The sequence below is a fragment of the Opisthocomus hoazin genome, chromosome 1, assembly GCF_030867145.1.
Source record: "Opisthocomus hoazin isolate bOpiHoa1 chromosome 1, bOpiHoa1.hap1, whole genome shotgun sequence".
Lineage (NCBI taxonomy): Eukaryota > Metazoa > Chordata > Aves > Opisthocomiformes > Opisthocomidae > Opisthocomus > Opisthocomus hoazin.
In genome coordinates, this window is record NC_134414.1 from 22832676 (window position 1) to 22850088 (window position 17413).

General features: G+C 35.8%; 1 protein-coding gene across 2 annotated transcripts in view; it reads left to right on the forward strand.

The window, feature by feature from the left end:
- PARP4 (poly(ADP-ribose) polymerase family member 4) overlaps window positions 1-17413 on the forward strand; it is a 54643-nt gene that overhangs the window by 21187 nt on the left and 16043 nt on the right. For both annotated transcript variants that reach the window (XM_075418717.1, XM_075418707.1), the window contains 15 exons: window positions 632-769; window positions 2052-2150; window positions 2350-2533; window positions 3289-3451; window positions 3990-4114; window positions 5602-5733; window positions 5959-6045; window positions 6501-6665; window positions 7502-7548; window positions 9875-9956; window positions 10374-10511; window positions 12170-12365; window positions 12604-12674; window positions 14075-14262; window positions 16656-16755. In XM_075418717.1, coding sequence (XP_075274832.1) covers window positions 632-769; window positions 2052-2150; window positions 2350-2533; window positions 3289-3451; window positions 3990-4114; window positions 5602-5733; window positions 5959-6045; window positions 6501-6665; window positions 7502-7548; window positions 9875-9956; window positions 10374-10511; window positions 12170-12365; window positions 12604-12674; window positions 14075-14262; window positions 16656-16755 — 1915 coding nt within the window. The remainder of the gene's footprint in view (window positions 1-631; window positions 770-2051; window positions 2151-2349; window positions 2534-3288; window positions 3452-3989; window positions 4115-5601; window positions 5734-5958; window positions 6046-6500; window positions 6666-7501; window positions 7549-9874; window positions 9957-10373; window positions 10512-12169; window positions 12366-12603; window positions 12675-14074; window positions 14263-16655; window positions 16756-17413) is intronic.

Consider the following 17413-nt stretch of genomic DNA (forward strand, 5'->3'; position numbering starts at 1 on the left):
AGGGAAGGACACGAATCTTCATGACAGCCCTGTCCAGTAAATTTTACTCCATGTAAAATGCATAAATCCTGATGGAGGTGTGATTGAAACCCAAGTTTTCGTCCTCTCAAGTGTATTTCTTAGTTGGGAAGTCTTTATTAATTGGGAGTTACTACTTCGAGACAGCCTAAACTGTGATGCTAAGATGTTTGTAGTTGAGCCAAGACAGTGAGGTCTCTGAGTATTCTCTGCAAAAGAATTTTTAGTACAAGATAAATTTGCTGGCAGTAATTGATATACTTACAGACTCTGAGCTAGTTAGAGTTATATGGGGCTTTGTGTGTCACGTCTTTGAATTTAGATCTTGAAATGTCAAATAAGGTAAGTTCATATGACTTTTAAGTGTGAAAACACAGTTTCGGTTTCTCCCTAAATGTCTGAACAGGTCTTGAACTTAGTCATTAAGTTTTTAGTGTCTGTGATGATTGTTCTCTTATATTATTTTCTTTAATAATTGCCACCCAAATTGCTAAAAAAAAAGTTGAACATTACTTTGAGATTCAGAATAAGACTTTCTCTTTTAGCAGTGTATTGATCTTAAAAGCACTTTCTAATGCAAGAGATCTGAAAGATGATTTAAAATTTCTTGCAGTGACTGTCCAGTGAGAATTTTACAAGTGTTTAGGGTTGGCAGAAGAAGTGAAACAGCAGAATTTGTGAGCAGTCTTGGCAACATTCGATCTCTATTCCATGCATCATCTGTGCGCAACTTCATGGGAATTCTTTCAAGGTAAAAATTTACATTCCGTTTTTGTGACATTTAGTCCGGCTTACCTATATTCTTAAATATATTTTTACTTTTAATTTTTTTATGAAGTGCTTCTGCATTATATTTAACCTAGTTTTTATGGTTATCATTTATATGAACATCCGTATACTTCTACAGACCTCTGGAAGGAAAATCAGTCTTTTGTAATGATAAATTTAATTACTCTCATAGTAGATTAGAATTGAGATGCAACTATTTGGATATGATGGTGAGGAGTGTGGTTTAAATCCAGATGAAAGATGACAAAATTGAGAGAGCAAGACAGCAATGGCTGTGTGGAAAATTAATTCTGTTTTAGGAAAGAATTGCATTGACGATGTCCTCCTTTCACTTCTATACATTATTTCCCCATGACTATTTTATTTGGCATATATTTAGATAATTTCCTGGAATAACAGAATATCTGGTTCTGTGATTGAATATCCTGGCTGCACTCAAGCATGGTAATAATGGTAAAATAATATAACCCCTAGTAGCCTGACATGTTTAAATCCTCATCACAGTGTGTATGCAGTGAATACCAGCCACTGAAAATTGAAGGATATTTTAAAAAACGTATCTGATACATAACACCGTTTGAATTTAAACACCTCAAAAGTCATACTAGCATTCTGTTTTCCTCATAGTGAAGATTTTAATTGTAAGTTATGAAACTGTTGAACTTAAATAAGTATTGTGTCTTTTTACATTCTTTATATATAAAATATTTTCCGTAGGCATCAATCAGTAGTAAATCAGATGTCTCATAAACAGTCTAAAGATGGTAGCTCTACACTTCATAGGTTTGCAAATCAAACACTGGAAAAGTTTCCAAGTATCCATTCCCCAGCATTCTACCTTTAAAATTCATACTTTATTTTTCTTAGATACAAAAATTTTGTAGAGCTTTTTTGAAATTAAATACAGCACGGTTGCTGAAAATGTAGAACTACTCATCTAATAACCAGAAAATTATTCGAATGTTTGGCAAGTAATCTGGAAAATGTGTTGGTTTTGTGCTAAATGAAGAAAAGTGAACAGTCTTTATTGCTTATGTAATCAGTGTCTTTGTAATTAATATGACTTTGGGATTCATTGTTTTATGAATAGACTTTATTTTCCTTGAGTGTTTATGGATGGTTTCTGTAAAGTGTATTTTGTTTTAATCCTCTGTGGTTCGTAATTGCACCATGTGTATTAGCACACATGCTAGATGCAAAAGTATTTTGTACTTCATTCATTGTGTGACCTTCTTTTTCTCTAGAGGACTTCTGATGCCAAAAGTGGTTGTTGAAGATCATGGCCTGGAAAGAACTGACATTGGAAATCTGGGCAGTGGCATTTACTTCAGTGATTCTGTTAGGTCTGAATAATGACAATATCTCTTTACTTTATCCTTTGTATGTGTATTCTTTTTACTGTTCAAATGAAGTAAATATAATTTAATTATAAAGTTTATTCCTGTCCATCTGTTCAGAAGTACTTGTGTGTCCTTAAACTCCTATGATGTTTACATTAATATAATTTTTAATAAAATGTGTATGATCTTTCTTTACATATAGTGCCAGTATTAAGTATTCTTCACCCAGTGAAATGGATGGAACCCGGCTCCTGGCAGTTTGTGATGTGGCACTTGGATACTGCTTAGATTTGTATGAACGAGATTATTCATTAAATAATGCACCATCAGGTTATGACAGTGTGCATGGAGTCCGTAAAACAGCAGATGTCTCTTCAGACTTTGAGGTACTGATCCTGCAGTACTGCACTCTTGAAAAGGCACCAGATTTTGCATTTATTGTAACACTGATATATAACAGAATGAATGTAACTGGCATTTCGATTCAGACACTAAATCAGTAGAGAGTAATGCATAAAATCACTTTTGTCTGTCTTGCAGCCTGTAAAGTGCATATAAAGCCTCTAAGCCTCTGAATTGCTATTTGTAAAGAATTATTGCAAGAAAATGATACTTAAAAGATAAGATGTAAATATTATATTTTATTCTGAGTCGTATATTTATCTGGTCTGTGATACTTAAATTGTTATTTGGAAGCTATATTCTACTTTGTATGAAATAAGAAATCACTGCCATGGAAGTTTCATTGTTTGGTAAATAAATCCAGCTAATAAAAAATCCCTCTCTTTATAGGTTGGTACTCTAAAGCAGGTATGATAGCTGTAGTGGCATGCTAACAGATACAGTTGCTCTCTAGATGTCCGTTGGTTTTTTACTTCTTTTGTTCTTAGATACTCTGAGGAATGATTGTTCTTTATGGATGAGAGGAAATACAAGGTGTATGGAGAATACAAAGTGAGAAGATAAGAAATGCAAGTGGTGGTTATACAGAGAGATTAGGGGAGTGAAAATAAAAGCTGTCAGATATTATGTTTCAAAAATCATGTGTCATTTAGGTTCACCTCTTAATCAATTTGCATTGTTTTAGGTATTATCTGCAGCTTTGTTTTTATTATAAAATACCTTTCTCTGTTTTTAACAGGATGATGAATTTGTTGTATATAGCACCTGTCAGGTTAAAATCAGATATGTTGTTAAGTTTTGCCTTGCTGAAGATGAAATAAAACGATTTCAGCCTGCAGTTGGGGCGGAACCGGAGCAAGATAACAATAAGCCAAAGTCACAATGTAATTTACAGCATGAGAGTAAGAAATGTTTTCTGTTTGTATATTGACTTGCTTCCAGAGTTTCCTAAATACTTATCAGAACCCTTTTTAGAGAACTTGTGTGAAGATAACGTAATAAAAAATAATTTGTAGTGTATTTGCGGAGGTTACCAAATTAGTGATTACCATGCGGCATCTGTGTAGCATCTGTTCAACAGATTTCTTATAGACATAATTACCAGCAGCAGTTGCAACTCCTCTTGCACAGTGTGTTTCTGGAGAAGCACAGGAAGCACTTGTGTGCATAAATGATCAGATGGTCTTTAAATAATTCAAATGCAAGGTTCTAAACAAAGACCTTGTAAGACCTTAAAGAACTATCATGAACTCATGATCCCTTAGACAGACAGCCTACAGCTCAGCAATACAACTCAAGTATTCATAACGGAAACTGAGTGTTACTCTTGTGTTATGAATTGCGTAAATAAACATGGGCCATTGATACAGGATTAATTTTCTTTCCCCAAGGTATATTTCAAAAAATATCTTTTTAATCTTTTGTAAACTCTTTGTTTAGGCTATGCATTACCAAGTGCAAATCTTTTGAATCCTGTAAAAACTGGTCTTCAGGACAGACTGGGAAATCCTGTCCCTCTGGAAGGTGTTTATATCAAGGGGAGGATAATAGACTTTGTAGCACAGGTAGAGTATGCTATTTATTGTCCTTTTCCGTAACTTAGCCCTGAAAAATTAATCTGTTTGTTAAACAGTGTTTTAGTCCTATATCATGACCTAAGTCTTTCTGCCCTACGTCAAAAATGCTATTTAGTGTGCAGTTAATTGGAAAAAAAAAAGTCAATTCAGTCTCTCAGTGAAGGAAAGTCCTGAAACTGAGCGGAAACAGGTTTTTATCCTTAGACATGTATAGTCAAACAAATGCCAAAAGCTCTGTGGACACTGAAAGGCTTGGCTTTATTTTTAAGTTTGTTTTCTGCCTATATGTAATTAAGTCACTATTGTAGAGAAACTTTGTGCAGTAGTGTACGCATTCTGTTCCCTTTAAACGACCTTCTTGGTGACCTGCTTGCCAGCTGAATTAAAAACCAGTGAGAAATACCTAGGATGATTAAAGGTTTGTGGAAGTGGTTTTGTGTTTTGGTTTTGGACAACCTAAATTAGCTGTCAAAAGTAAAATGTCAGTGAATGCAAAAGAACTTGCTATTCTAACCTGAAAATCAGCTAATAAAAGTTAGCTAAGTGTCGCAGAAAGAGTGGCGGACTTCACTCATGCGAGAGAAGCACCAATGTATTTTATTGATATAAGACAGTGAGTTATCAAAGTTCAGTGGTAAATGCAACAGTGGTTTACCAAGATTTGATGGCAAGGTACACTTGATTATTTACTGCATAGAGGACAGGGTCAGACAAAATTGTTGGGGAGACTCTCCCGTTGAGTCTTGAGGTTCAGAGAGGACCCTCTTGCATTCTAAACTCCTTCTCAGAGAGGAGTCTTGGTGCCACTGGATCCAGACTTAGTCCCAGACTTGGTCAACAGTTTATGTCTAAAGGATTACATATGCGCAATCAATCCCTTGTATCACTTAGCTAAGATTACGAATCTTTACATGGGAAGTAAACAGGAGAGCAGATGCAAGAAGAAATTCAGGTGCAATCTGCTACCTCAGAGACAGAAATTCTGTCATTAGAAGATGGATACTATACAGTTAAAAGCAACAGGCTCTTCCAAACATCCCTTTTAGTATATAGTAAAAATAGACCAATTTTTTTGTGGAGGTTTACTCTTCCTTGTTGTTTAGTCCTTACTAGCTTTAAGCTATTACAGACACACTGCAGTGGTTACTTCTTTTGTAGGCAGTAGCTTGACAGCTCCAACTCTGCCAGTATATCAGATAACCTTTACAAGGTCACAGTTTACTCTTCTTCTGGAAGAGATTTGATTAATGATTTAGAGATTAAAAGTTATTCAGCTCCTTGCATGCTTCTGGAGATACTATTTGTCAACCAATGATGAATGTTATACCTTAATTTCTACGGTACAAATAGAAGTCCCAGTTGTGGCGTACCTATTGACGTTTTGCAGCGCAGAGCAGTTATGCTGTTACACTTAAAGTACTGATGTTTTAATCACATTTTAACATTACAGTTAACACAAAAAATACTCATTTCAGGTAGTAATATTTCAGACCTACACCAATCAAAACAGTAAACCAATTGAAGCTACATATGTCTTTCCTTTGGATGATAAAGCTGCTGTTTGTGGATTTGAAGCTTTTATCAATGGAAAACACGTCATTGGAGAGGTAAAATCTTATTGTACTTTGCCTTTGGTGCAGCTCCTTCAATCTCAAGATCTGAAAGCACTTAATTAGCAATGAAGATGTGCAACACTAATTTTGATTTCTTTCATGTCCTTTGTTGTTACCACTTGACTAGATTTCAAGGTGATCATGTCATTTAAGAGAATGTTCGTTAAGCTTTTCTGTCTGTAGAGATGAAATGACTTATTTTGGAACAATCTTTCATAGGTTAAAGAAAAGAAACAAGCGCATAGGGAATATCGGAAAGCTATCAGTCAGGGTGATGGAGCTTATCTAATGGACCAAGATGCACCGGTATGTTGAATATTGTGGTTTAGTATCTACTTGAAAATTTTGCATTTCTCCCATTACAGATCGTTTGATGAATCATGTCTTTGTTGGGAAGCTCCTTTTTACTAAAACTTACTTGGACCGTAAATTTGATGATTTTTAAAAATAACTATTGTTTCTTTAAACATGTGCTGTGGCTTACATAAAACAAATATTTGTCTTTCAAGTGGTTTCCTTTTTTTTGTAAAGATTGATTTATTCAGTTACAACTCATCGTTTTTTGTCAGAAATTAAGGAATTATAGAAAGTTTGACATTTCATATTATAGTCCTATTTTTCCTTACACTTCGCCAAAACCAAATAGTAGTTTCTGTGTTAGCATTTAGTTTCAGTGTGCCTAAACATCAATTAAATTATTGTTTTGGAAAACATAGGCTTTAATGATGTCATTTGGCTAGTTTGTATTTTTTGTTTTTTAGGATATCTTTGTAATAAGTGTTGGAAACTTACCTCCAAATTCTACAGTTCTGATCAAAATCACCTATATCGCTGAACTGAGTTTTCAGCATGGTTGTATCACCTTTCATATGCCTGCTTCTGTGTCACCATGGCAACAGGAGAAAGCATTAAATGAAAACACGCAGGTTTGTTAAAATAGAATTTTAAAATCTCCTTGTTTTGAAGCAAAAGTTCTGCGCCTAGGGGACTGTAGTATCTCAAGAGGCTTCAGTAAGTTTATGATTGTTTTCATGTCTTCTCTTTTGTTAGAAGATAATTGTTTCTAACCGTTCTTGTCAGCAATGTGAACACAAACTTAGGAATGCTGTGATTGGTAGATGGCTCTAACTATCTCAGGATGTATTTGCTCCTGCCGGACTTAGAAAGCTGACTTGACTTGTCACATGTTAGATCTCATAGTTTATGTGCTGTTTCTGTGCTGCTGTTCCGCCTTTGGCTTGCAAGGATGTTGTATTATCTCCATCATGAAATAGCAGCCGAGTGCCTGCTGAACACTCAGCTATTATCCTTCTCTGCTTCAGGGACAACATTGCCCATCTGTGTGTTTGGATGCCCTTGATGGCTCCTGAATTCTCCATGTTGGAGGGGAGGTCATCTCTGTGTTTAAATGCTGGCAAAGAGCTAGAGGTGGTCCTTGCAGTCCTGGTCCCTGTGAGATTGTATAGCTGTATCATGTGTCTGACTGTTCAACAATCACGCCTTCTGCTTCAGAGCTGTATTACACTGTGTTCTGAAGTTCACTGTGTCCTTGGGAGAGAAACCTGTGCGGATTCATCTGAATTTTAGCTGCTGTGATGCTCAGATAACAAAGCTATATGATCAAGTGAAGTAAAGACGGTTCCATGCAATCCCAACTTAGTGATACAATAAGACAAATGAGCTCCAGGGTGATAAAAGTGTCAGGAATGGCATACAAATATTTCATAACTAGTGCAGTTAAAATATTTTTTTTTCTTTGTAGGATACAATAAAAAAGGTTTGCGTTAAACAACTAAAACCACAGAAGAAGTAAGTTGCTTTCATTAATATTGTTACCTGCTTTATTTTATTAGTACCTTAAAAGATTAAGTTAAAACATTTAATTTAAAATTTTTCTATTTATATGGAATATTTGATGGTAAGTTGCATTATCAAGTTTAATTTCATCTTTCACTCTAATCTGTTGTTATCCTTAGATAGGTAACGTCATAGGGGAATAACTTTTAATTCTTACCTTCTTTTTCTTCACTAAATACTTCCTTTTGATTCACAAACATTTCTGTTATTAAGGATTATATATAAATTCCCAAGTCACAAAATTTAATGAGACCACGATCTTCATTTTTTTTCAGTATCGCTGCACTTAACCTTTTTTTGCATTTGCATTTTAAATAAAACTTTTCAATTGTCTGAAACTGTGATGTTGCTGGTGAAGTAAGACTTCTTGGAAACTGAATATTATAATTTTATTCCCAGTAACATTTCTGCATATGGCTTTTCTCAACCAGAATAACAAGCAGTGCAGGTAATAGTAGCAGTAAATGTGTCAAAACTTAATGCTATTCATATTTCCATATTGAAAACCATGAAAAGTGCTTTTTTAAAAAGTTATATTTTTTAAAGTTATATTTAATCTTGAAATAGTGTTTCCTATTATTAACTTGCTTTTATTCAGTACAATTAGTACTGGTTAGTGAAAATACTGTACTGATTGGCTAAAGATTTGATGCTATTTCTGCCATATATCACGAATAAGTTAACAAGTTCATACACATTGTAGAATCATACACTCATAGAATGTTTTTGGTTGGAAGAGACCTTTAAAGATCACCTAGTCCAACCTCCCTGCCATTGGCAGGGACATCTTTCACTAGACCAGGTTGCTGAAAGCCCCGTCCAACCTGGCCTTGAACACTTGAACACCTTGACCTCTACACATCCAGTTGTAGAAAAAGTATTTTAAATAATACAGTTTAATTTCTAATGTTAAGGGAATATTCAAGTAGAAAATATGACTGAAAATTGGGAAACACTTAAGAATAGTTATTGCGTGAGGATGGAAATCAGGTATCTCTATGTCTTTCCAGCTTGAGGTTCTAGAGGGAACGGTACAAAGATGTCCAAGTTAGCTGCAAATTTGCCAATACTATATACATAACATAATAAGATTTTCTAGCTGCAGGCTGGTTCTCTCTGCAGATCCTTTCGGGCTGTGCATATGTATTGCATGTTTTATCCATAAGCGTCATAAGTATAATGGAGATACGGCTGTAAATAGAAAATAATTGCTCATATGATATGCAGAATATACACAGATTCATGGTACATTAATAATAATTGAGGTTAGGACTTGGAATAGTCAAGGACATTTATTAAAATGGGCCCATGTAACAAAAGTGCTGTAAGACTGACACATGCAAGGCTGCACATAGATGAAATGATTGCAGCCCTACGCATCTACTTTTTGGGAGATTACATCCTGGACTACAGCAACTACCTATAACCCAGGGTTTGTTGTGCACCCAGTGAGTCAACAACCTGGAATGAACAACTATTGTGATATTGTGTCAAAAATGGCTAATGCAGTCCTAAAATATACAAACCCATAAGTAGTGAAGACAGAAGAGTATTTTACTTTGTCAGGTGAGACTGAAATTGGCAAAATACCAGTCTGGAGGCCTTAAAAAAAATGAAGAGCAAACCAAAACATAAAAAAACCTCAAACCCAACAACAACAAAAAAAACAGCCTCAAGGCCACACACATTGACCTCTCTCTGCAGACTGAGAGGTGATTCCATGATGTTGTGTGGTATCTTGTGCCTTTTATCTTGTTTTGTAGGATTGCACCTATCAAATTGCTTTTTCATGTCATTACAGAAATAAAGTAATGAGCAAAGACTGGAAATTAAAGCTGAATAAGAAAAAAGTACATGAAGTTTTAGCAGTGAGGTTTGGAGCAGTGAGCCAGGGACAACGATGAACTTGCCTTCACTAAAATCCAGTTTGACTGCCTGTTATGAAGCTTTGCTTTAGAAAATAAAACATTAGGTTAAATGAAGAGATAATTGGCTAAAATGTTGTCATGTGCTATAGAGGAGATCAAGTCAAATGACCTCTTGATCTCTTCTAACCTTTTAAACTATGAATACACATAGTGAATCAGCATGGTTATTCTTTGGGTATCCTAGGGACAGAAATTTGTCTAAGTAGTTCAGTATTCTCCACTTTCATCCAAACAGTTAAAAAGGACAGGAAACATAGCTTGTTCTCACAGAGATGTCATGGCATGCAGATTATACATCATCTTCCTTGGAGTGCCGTTCAGGTTTTTCTTTTTCTTTTCTATTTGTTTAGTGGATTTTCTGTGGATATGTCTATTGAGATGCCATCTAGTATTGAACGCATACGTAGTTGGACACATAAACTTAAAATAAAGGTAAATTAATTTCACTGTAGCTATGCCTCTGCCTTGGCAGTTCTGCTGTGTATTTAAAATGGAACTTTTATACTAGAAAGCACTTGTGGTAGGTCTGTCTGGCTTTGTGCACTGTTCGTTCGGCAGACAGCTTGGTCCTCTGTTTCTCTTGGATGAAAATTTCTGTTGCGCTTGAAGCTTTTCTGTTTTGATTGTCTTCTTACCTAAAAATACATTCAGGAAAGTGAGTGCTGTTTTAAAGAATGTAATATGTAAATAGAAACAGTACCTTGTAAACTTTCTATCACCTTTTTGGCAAAAACCCTTGGGACTACCTATTAAATATGCTGTCGTCATTCCCTGTCCTTACAAAGTAAGTAATATTCACTGCATTGTTATTAAATTAATATTTAAGTGCCTATTTTTCCCTTTTTCTAGCAAACAGACTGCAAGGCTGTAATTAAGACTGTGGAGAACAGCTTCTTGGACATTAGTGGCTTTGTTCTAGATATCTGGATTTCTCAGATCTACCTACCTCGAATGTGGGTAGAGAAGCATCCCAACAAAATGAGTGAGGTACTGCATAACTTGCACTGTTCGTGAGGTAATACTGAATATGCTAAAACATAATAAAGAGGAATAATTTAGTTTTGATGGGTGAAAGATGAAGAGCAATTTCACACCATGTGCAGTGGTCAATTTGATCTGTTTTATTAAGCTGCGAATTCTCCAGAAATTAGTTTTCAGTTGCATAGAGTCTTGCTGCTTTTGTTTTGTCCTTTGCCTTGTAAGAAACTAAATGTCTCAACACAGTGTCCAACCATTTCTGTTAAAACACTTTTTTCTAACTGTTGTGCTGCTATTTATATTTCATAGAAATGTGACCACAGTGTTTGATACAGATGTTGCATTTGCAGCAGTGGAAATGAACAAATAAATCATGGCTGAGGCTGGGACTACGTAGCTTCAGAGTCATGCAATCGCTTTACTACTTCTACTAAGCAGAATTTTAAACCATTAAATTTGTAGGGCTGTATTTACAGCTTAGAAATATTTACAGACTCTGTCAGTGGTTTATTTTAAGGCATCTGGCCTTCCCAGGAGATTTTGCATTCTGTTGTAGTTATTACTGCTGCAGTGATTGTTCTCAAAAGCATTTGAATCTTTTCACTAATAAATGAAAAAGACATAGCTAATACTTCTAGCACTGTGGATCACCCAAAACCAGAATCCAGTCACAGAAGAGCTCATTATCACTGCTGGAAAACATTAATAAAAGGTTAGGTAGGAAAGGAAGGAACCTCTTTTAACTTCACCCGGAGTAACTCCTTGCCTGAGAAATACATTTAAAACTTAAAAGTGTATCTTAAAATGTGGGATTCAAGGTTATTAGAAGCTGTTTCTTTCTCCCACATTTTTTGTGAAGTCCCTGGCGCTTTTGGTTATTTTCAGTTTCTTTTTTAAATTTTTTTTTTCCTTAGGTAAGAATCAGTGCAGCAGAGGTGAAATGTAGAATCTTGGTGTTACCAATCTGCCAATGTAATGTTGAAATTTATTAAAATAGGTAAAATGACAGATAAGATTGTTTTCTTCCCGACAATGATGTCTTTTATTTTTCTTCCCTTTAATCATAGTTGCTCAGTTTAAATGTATTAGTTTAGGGATTTCTTTCTAATGATTGCAATAATACTGGTATACCCTCAAGGAAAGGAGCAAGGAGGAGATTCCCATTTGTGTTTCCAAACTGCAAACCTTTCCTTCCCTAACACTTTTTTCAAGCATTTCATTGTTCTGCTTTTGAAAACCTTTGTTTTTTATAGCACCTCTCTTCATAGCAAGGACAGTGTGCACTTCTGATTTGCATATTTTTTTAGTTCTAGTGCTTCTCACAAACTGATGGTGGCGGTGATTGTAAAAGGTGATCTCTGTGATTTTTTTTTTTTTTAACTTGTAGAAGAGAATCTATTGTTGTTTGCAGAAAAGTGAATCAGATAGGAATATGAAACCACAAAATTCCTTTTTCAGTTTTTCATGTGAGACCTGGGATATAGGTAAATGACAGGGAAGTTGCACTTTTCAGGCATTAAGAGTAAATGACATGTATTTGTTAAAACTTTGAAATATGGCTATATTCTGCTCTCATTCCATAATAAGAAAATTGGAGGTGCTTGGGTACATTTCTGATAAAATGGTATTTGTCCGCTGTGCTGATGATTTTGTTTCTCTCTCTGTAGGCTTGTATGCTTGTATTCCAACCGGAGTTTGAAACAGCACACGAAGAAGTGCATCTGTCCAGTGAAATTATTATTTTATTAGATTGCTCGAATTCTATGGCAGGTTCAGCTCTACACCAAGCAAAGCAGATTGCTTTACGTGCTTTGGAACTATTTTGTTTCAGACAAAGAGTGAACATAGTCAAATTTGGCACAAGTGAGTTTCTCTATTACCTTTTTACGTGAGAGCTACCTTTCACCTTCTTGCTATGGCTTAATTTTATGCACGTCATTACTGTCAAACCAGCATAATACACTGAACTGCAGCCAGGAACGTGTAACTGTGTGGAATATTTCTGCTGTGATATTCCAGTCATAAAACTTAAACTTGTGTTTCCATATTGTTGCTACATGCTTAATATTTTAATACTCTTAATGTCAATGTTTATTCACAGATTTCACAGAATTTTCTTCTTGTTCAATGAACATTGTAAATGATTTGGCATCACAGAAGGAGTTTATTACAGTAAGTAAATCACTTTGGTTGTATTCTAAAGAATGCTTCTTTGTATGCGATGCTTATAATTGCAAAACTCTGTTATGCAACTTTTCCTCTTTCTTTGTTTTTCTTTAGGCCAGCTTCGAAGATTTTTCTGTAGTTTAGTCTGTTTTCCCTAGTAACAAGCACAGCCACATCTGAATATTAATTCCAGTTTGGTTTTAAGTCATTACTTAAGTTGTTATTTTGAAGCTGAGCAGCTATCAGTGTTAGGACATTTTTCAATGTTTCCCCCTAAATTTATCTTTTGGAGTTTCATACCTCTCATTGCTGGCTCACAGCAGAAAGAGCGGAAATGATTGACTTCCTTCTGGAAATCTAGAATTTGTAAGTGAAAGCAGCACTTAGGCCAGAGGACTTTCAGTGAAAAGGAAGATGCTTTTGGTGCCAAAAGATCAGATGTAGCCTACTTAGGACAGCAGGTTTTGCTTAGTACTGTATCTTGTCAGTGCCAGAAGTTAGTAGGCTTCTCATCTGTAACTAAAGGTCCTTGATGCTAGATAATGCATAAGATTCTAACACAATGGATGTCTTGGATGTGAATAGTCCTTTTTAAATGGTAGCCCAGTGTTCAGCAGCAGTCAGGAAGGTAAACACTTACCTAGCTACATAAATCTGTATTGCTATGGCATCCTGAGTACTGTATGCGCTTCTGGTCACTGCACTTCAAAGAGACGAGCTAGAGAGACAAAAACCAAAGGTGGCCAGATGCATGGAAGACCTGCTGTACAAGGAGAGGATTTGTTCTCATTTTTTTTAACCTCTGTTGAATCCTTACGCAGTAATCTCTTTTCCAGGATAAACAGAGGAAAAGAGGAATAGGGGGATGATTACTTTCTGTGTCTCACCTCTTAAGGATCACAGGACACCCAGCAAAACAAGCAATCAGCAGTTATAAAGCAAAAACCAAACAGTCCTTTCCATGCATAATAAGTAGTGGAACTTTTTGTCATGCTTGATGTTGAGGCTAAACTGTAATTCAGTTCAGGAAGTGCAGTAGGCAAATTAAGAGCTCTCAGTAGCTTTTAGATGCAATAGTCTGGATGAAAACTCCAGTTCAATAAGTCCCCAAACCACTGATTACTGCAAGCTCTGAAAACAATATAGGAGTAGAACTGACCATTTTTCTTACCTGTTTTGCCTATGCCTTTTGCCTAAGCCAGAGAAAATACAGGACTAGATGGACCTTAAGCTCTGTCTTTAACAGTAATTATAAAGAGGAGGAAGAAATAAAGCTTAAGAATTAATTATTTATATTTGTAAACCAGGAGTCATATATAATGAAATAAAGGTTAAATTATACATTATATGCTATTTTAGGAAAAAAAAAATAAATTAAAACTAAATTGTAATACTTTACTTTTCAGTCTGCTACCGCGACATTGGGAAACACTGACTTATGGAAGACCTTACGTTACTTAAGTCTGCTATTTCCTTCTCAAGGATACCGTAACATTCTTCTTATATCAGATGGACACATTCAGAATGAGAGTGTGACCTTCCAGATTGTGAAAGATAATGTCCACCATACAAGGTTATTTACATGTGGTGTTGGGTAAGTACAATAAGTTAGGTAGCAATTGCATTTGTTTAAAATCACTGATAATTTATTTGAAGTGAGAGGTTAATAAACTGAGAACTGTCAGGTGCCTGAGTACTGTCTTAAATACATGTGTATGTTTAGAGTAAATGCAGAAATGTTTGTCTACCATTAAAAGTGGAATGGAAGATCTGTAAGGCATTTCAAAGGTAAGATGCCTACAATAACATTAATTCCATGTCCATGTAGTCTTACCTATTCATATCTTTCTTCGTTACAACTATACTATTTAAGAATATAATTGGAAAATACATCAGTTACATTTTGAAACTTTGCATTTCATGTTTTGATATAGTCTCATTTTAGTAGTGCAATTTCAGTGCAACATTAGTAGGTGTATAATTTTATTATTTAATTTTCATTTGCTTTGTAAGGTAATTACTTATAGACTTCTCAAAGATTAGAGGAACAGGAAAAACCTCACTGAAATTCATTTCAATGTAGTTTGACTGTTTTCAGTAACAATAAACTAGAAAGATATGTACATGACTGAAATACTTAAAAAAAAAAAAAAGGGAGGGGTTATAGTTAAATATTTCAGGTTGTGAGGCATAAATGGGAAAGGGTCAGGGAGGTGTTAGGTTCTTACCAGATCCTGGGAGGACTGGCAAGGATAAATCAAAATAAAGATCAGCGGTGAGGGTCACATTCTTCTAGGACTGTTTTTTTTTAATGACACTTTAACCATAGCTCCCGCAGTATTCCCCAGATCTCACAGCTGTGGGCCCTCGCCCAGCACTGGGCATGCACACCCTTTAGGCCCCGTACCAGACATCCCAGTGCTTTTCCAGAGTAATCATATGCTATGACTGTAATAGAATTTGCATCCACACACAATAAAGAAGATGGTATATGTCCATTAGCAGCACACTGACACCATTTTCAACACATTTACATTGCTGTTATGTTCATGTTCAGCATATTTACATTCATTGATTATGGGTTATTGATATGATGGACCCAGGCCAGGCGATGGATTGCCTCAGTGCTGGTAGTCTGAGAGGTTATGGCTTTTAATGGTTCCTCTAGAGCACTAACATTAATGTGCTGATGTGCAACAATCTGCTTTCAGTAGGCAGGATCTGTATTTAACGTGTTACATTGATAAAGTAATAATGGTGAAGAGGTGTAAAAGAGAAGTTCGCTCTGGTTCGTACTCTTGTGTAGACAAAGACGGTGTTTTCTAGAAGGCTGAATTAATAGAGAATAATACACCTGTTTTATCTGTGATCATTCTCTGCAGGTAAATGAAAAAAAAATTACTAAATAGTGCAAGATTTGTACTTTACAGAATTGTGCAAGGCAGCAAAATCTATAAAAATATTTTTAAAAGAGCAGTAAACTTTCAACCCAAGATACCTTGTGTTCTTAGCACAGATACAAGTGTACTATTTAATTTTGCCTTGAGGGCTTTTGGTGAGGATTCACTAGGTCAGTAAGACAGTGGTATGGTCCTGTTGAGGAATGAGTCTGCTTTCTGTCCAGCAAAGATTCAAGACATTCTGTGCTGTTTCTTGCCCAGAAGAATTCTCACCTGCTTAACTTTAATCCTCTATGAAGCTCTCATTGGTATATATAGCTGTGAAGTAGCTTCATAGTGGTCTGACTGTTGGTGAGCAGAGCCTGCTGTTCTGTCAGACTAATAAGTGTTACCATATCAGTTATATCCATGTTGTTCAGACAGTAACATTCCCTAGCTGACACTTGACTTAGCCATAAGATAGCTGTGTCCATGCTAAATAGCTCTGCTGAGATTAAGGTTAATTAGTTCAAGATCAGGCTCATTTTGATGCAATCTTATTGGTGTTTGAACCTAAGTTAATTTCTCTGCACAGCTCTGCACTGTGACATGTAAAAACTCGTGTACCTTGTAATTCCCTCAAATATTGTTAGGAAATCTCTAATACAGCAGCACAGTCATTGGCTCAGTTGCTTTCAGTTGGCCTGTCCCCTGAAAAAGGGATAGAATTTTTAAAATTCAGGTTCAAAAAGCTTTCAGTACTAATTAAATCACAGAATCACAGAATCACAGAATAGTAGGGGTTGGAAGGGACCTCTGTGGGTCATCTAGTCCAACCCCCCTGCCGAAGCAGGGTCACCTACAGCAGGCTGCACAGGATCTTGTCCAGGCGGGTCTTGAATATCTCCAGAGAAGGAGACTCCACAACCTCCCTGGGCAGCCTGTTCCAGTGCTCCGTCACCCTCAGAGGGAAGAAGTTCTTCCTCATGTTCAGACGGAACTTCCTGTGCCTCAGTTTGTGCCCATTTGTTTTAAAAACAAAATATTTAGAAAGAGCATCAGGTGAACAGTTTAATTCCATAATTACATAAAGAATTTTTTTTGTTAGTTCCACAGCAAATCGACACATGCTGAGATCTTTGTCCCAGTATGGTGCTGGAGCATTTGAATACTTTGACCAGAAATCAAAGTGTAACTGGGAGGCAAAGGTACATTTATAAATCTTGAATATATTCGGTATGTGATCATTGTCCGATATATCAATATCTGATACTGCATATCTTCAGTATCTGAAAATGAGAGTTACTGCTTTTCACGGCATCACATAGCTTTGCTATTACAATAAGATGGTTCAAGAAGCACTTGATACAAGGTGGAAGGAGAGATGCTTGTCTATTAAGCCTTCTTTTATTTTTAATATAAATTGATACCAAGTGAGAAAGAGAACTATTTGGTTTGAGTATGGCAAAGGTGCCTTATATTCAGCAGGAACACGTGTGCTATAGGAAGAGATATGAGAGCTGTAGACGACCCTTAGTTCTTTGATAAGGGAGGGAATTTGTCACTGCAGTTGCCCTACCTTCTCATTCAGATTGGTCACTGAATGTGTAAAAGAAAACAAGGAAGCCATGACTTATTTTATTTTTTCTATTGAGAGAGCTCCTGTACTTTTCTTGGTAAGTGTAATAACACCAACTTGGAAAAAGTTTAAGAAATTAGAAGCTATATAAATAATTATCCCTGAATGGAAAAATGGGGCTTTATTTCTGCCATAGGTCATAGTCCATCTACAACATTGTCCTACATACTCATCCTAGTGATGCCTGTAGCAATTGTATTCTGTAACTTTTGGCTGTTGATACATCT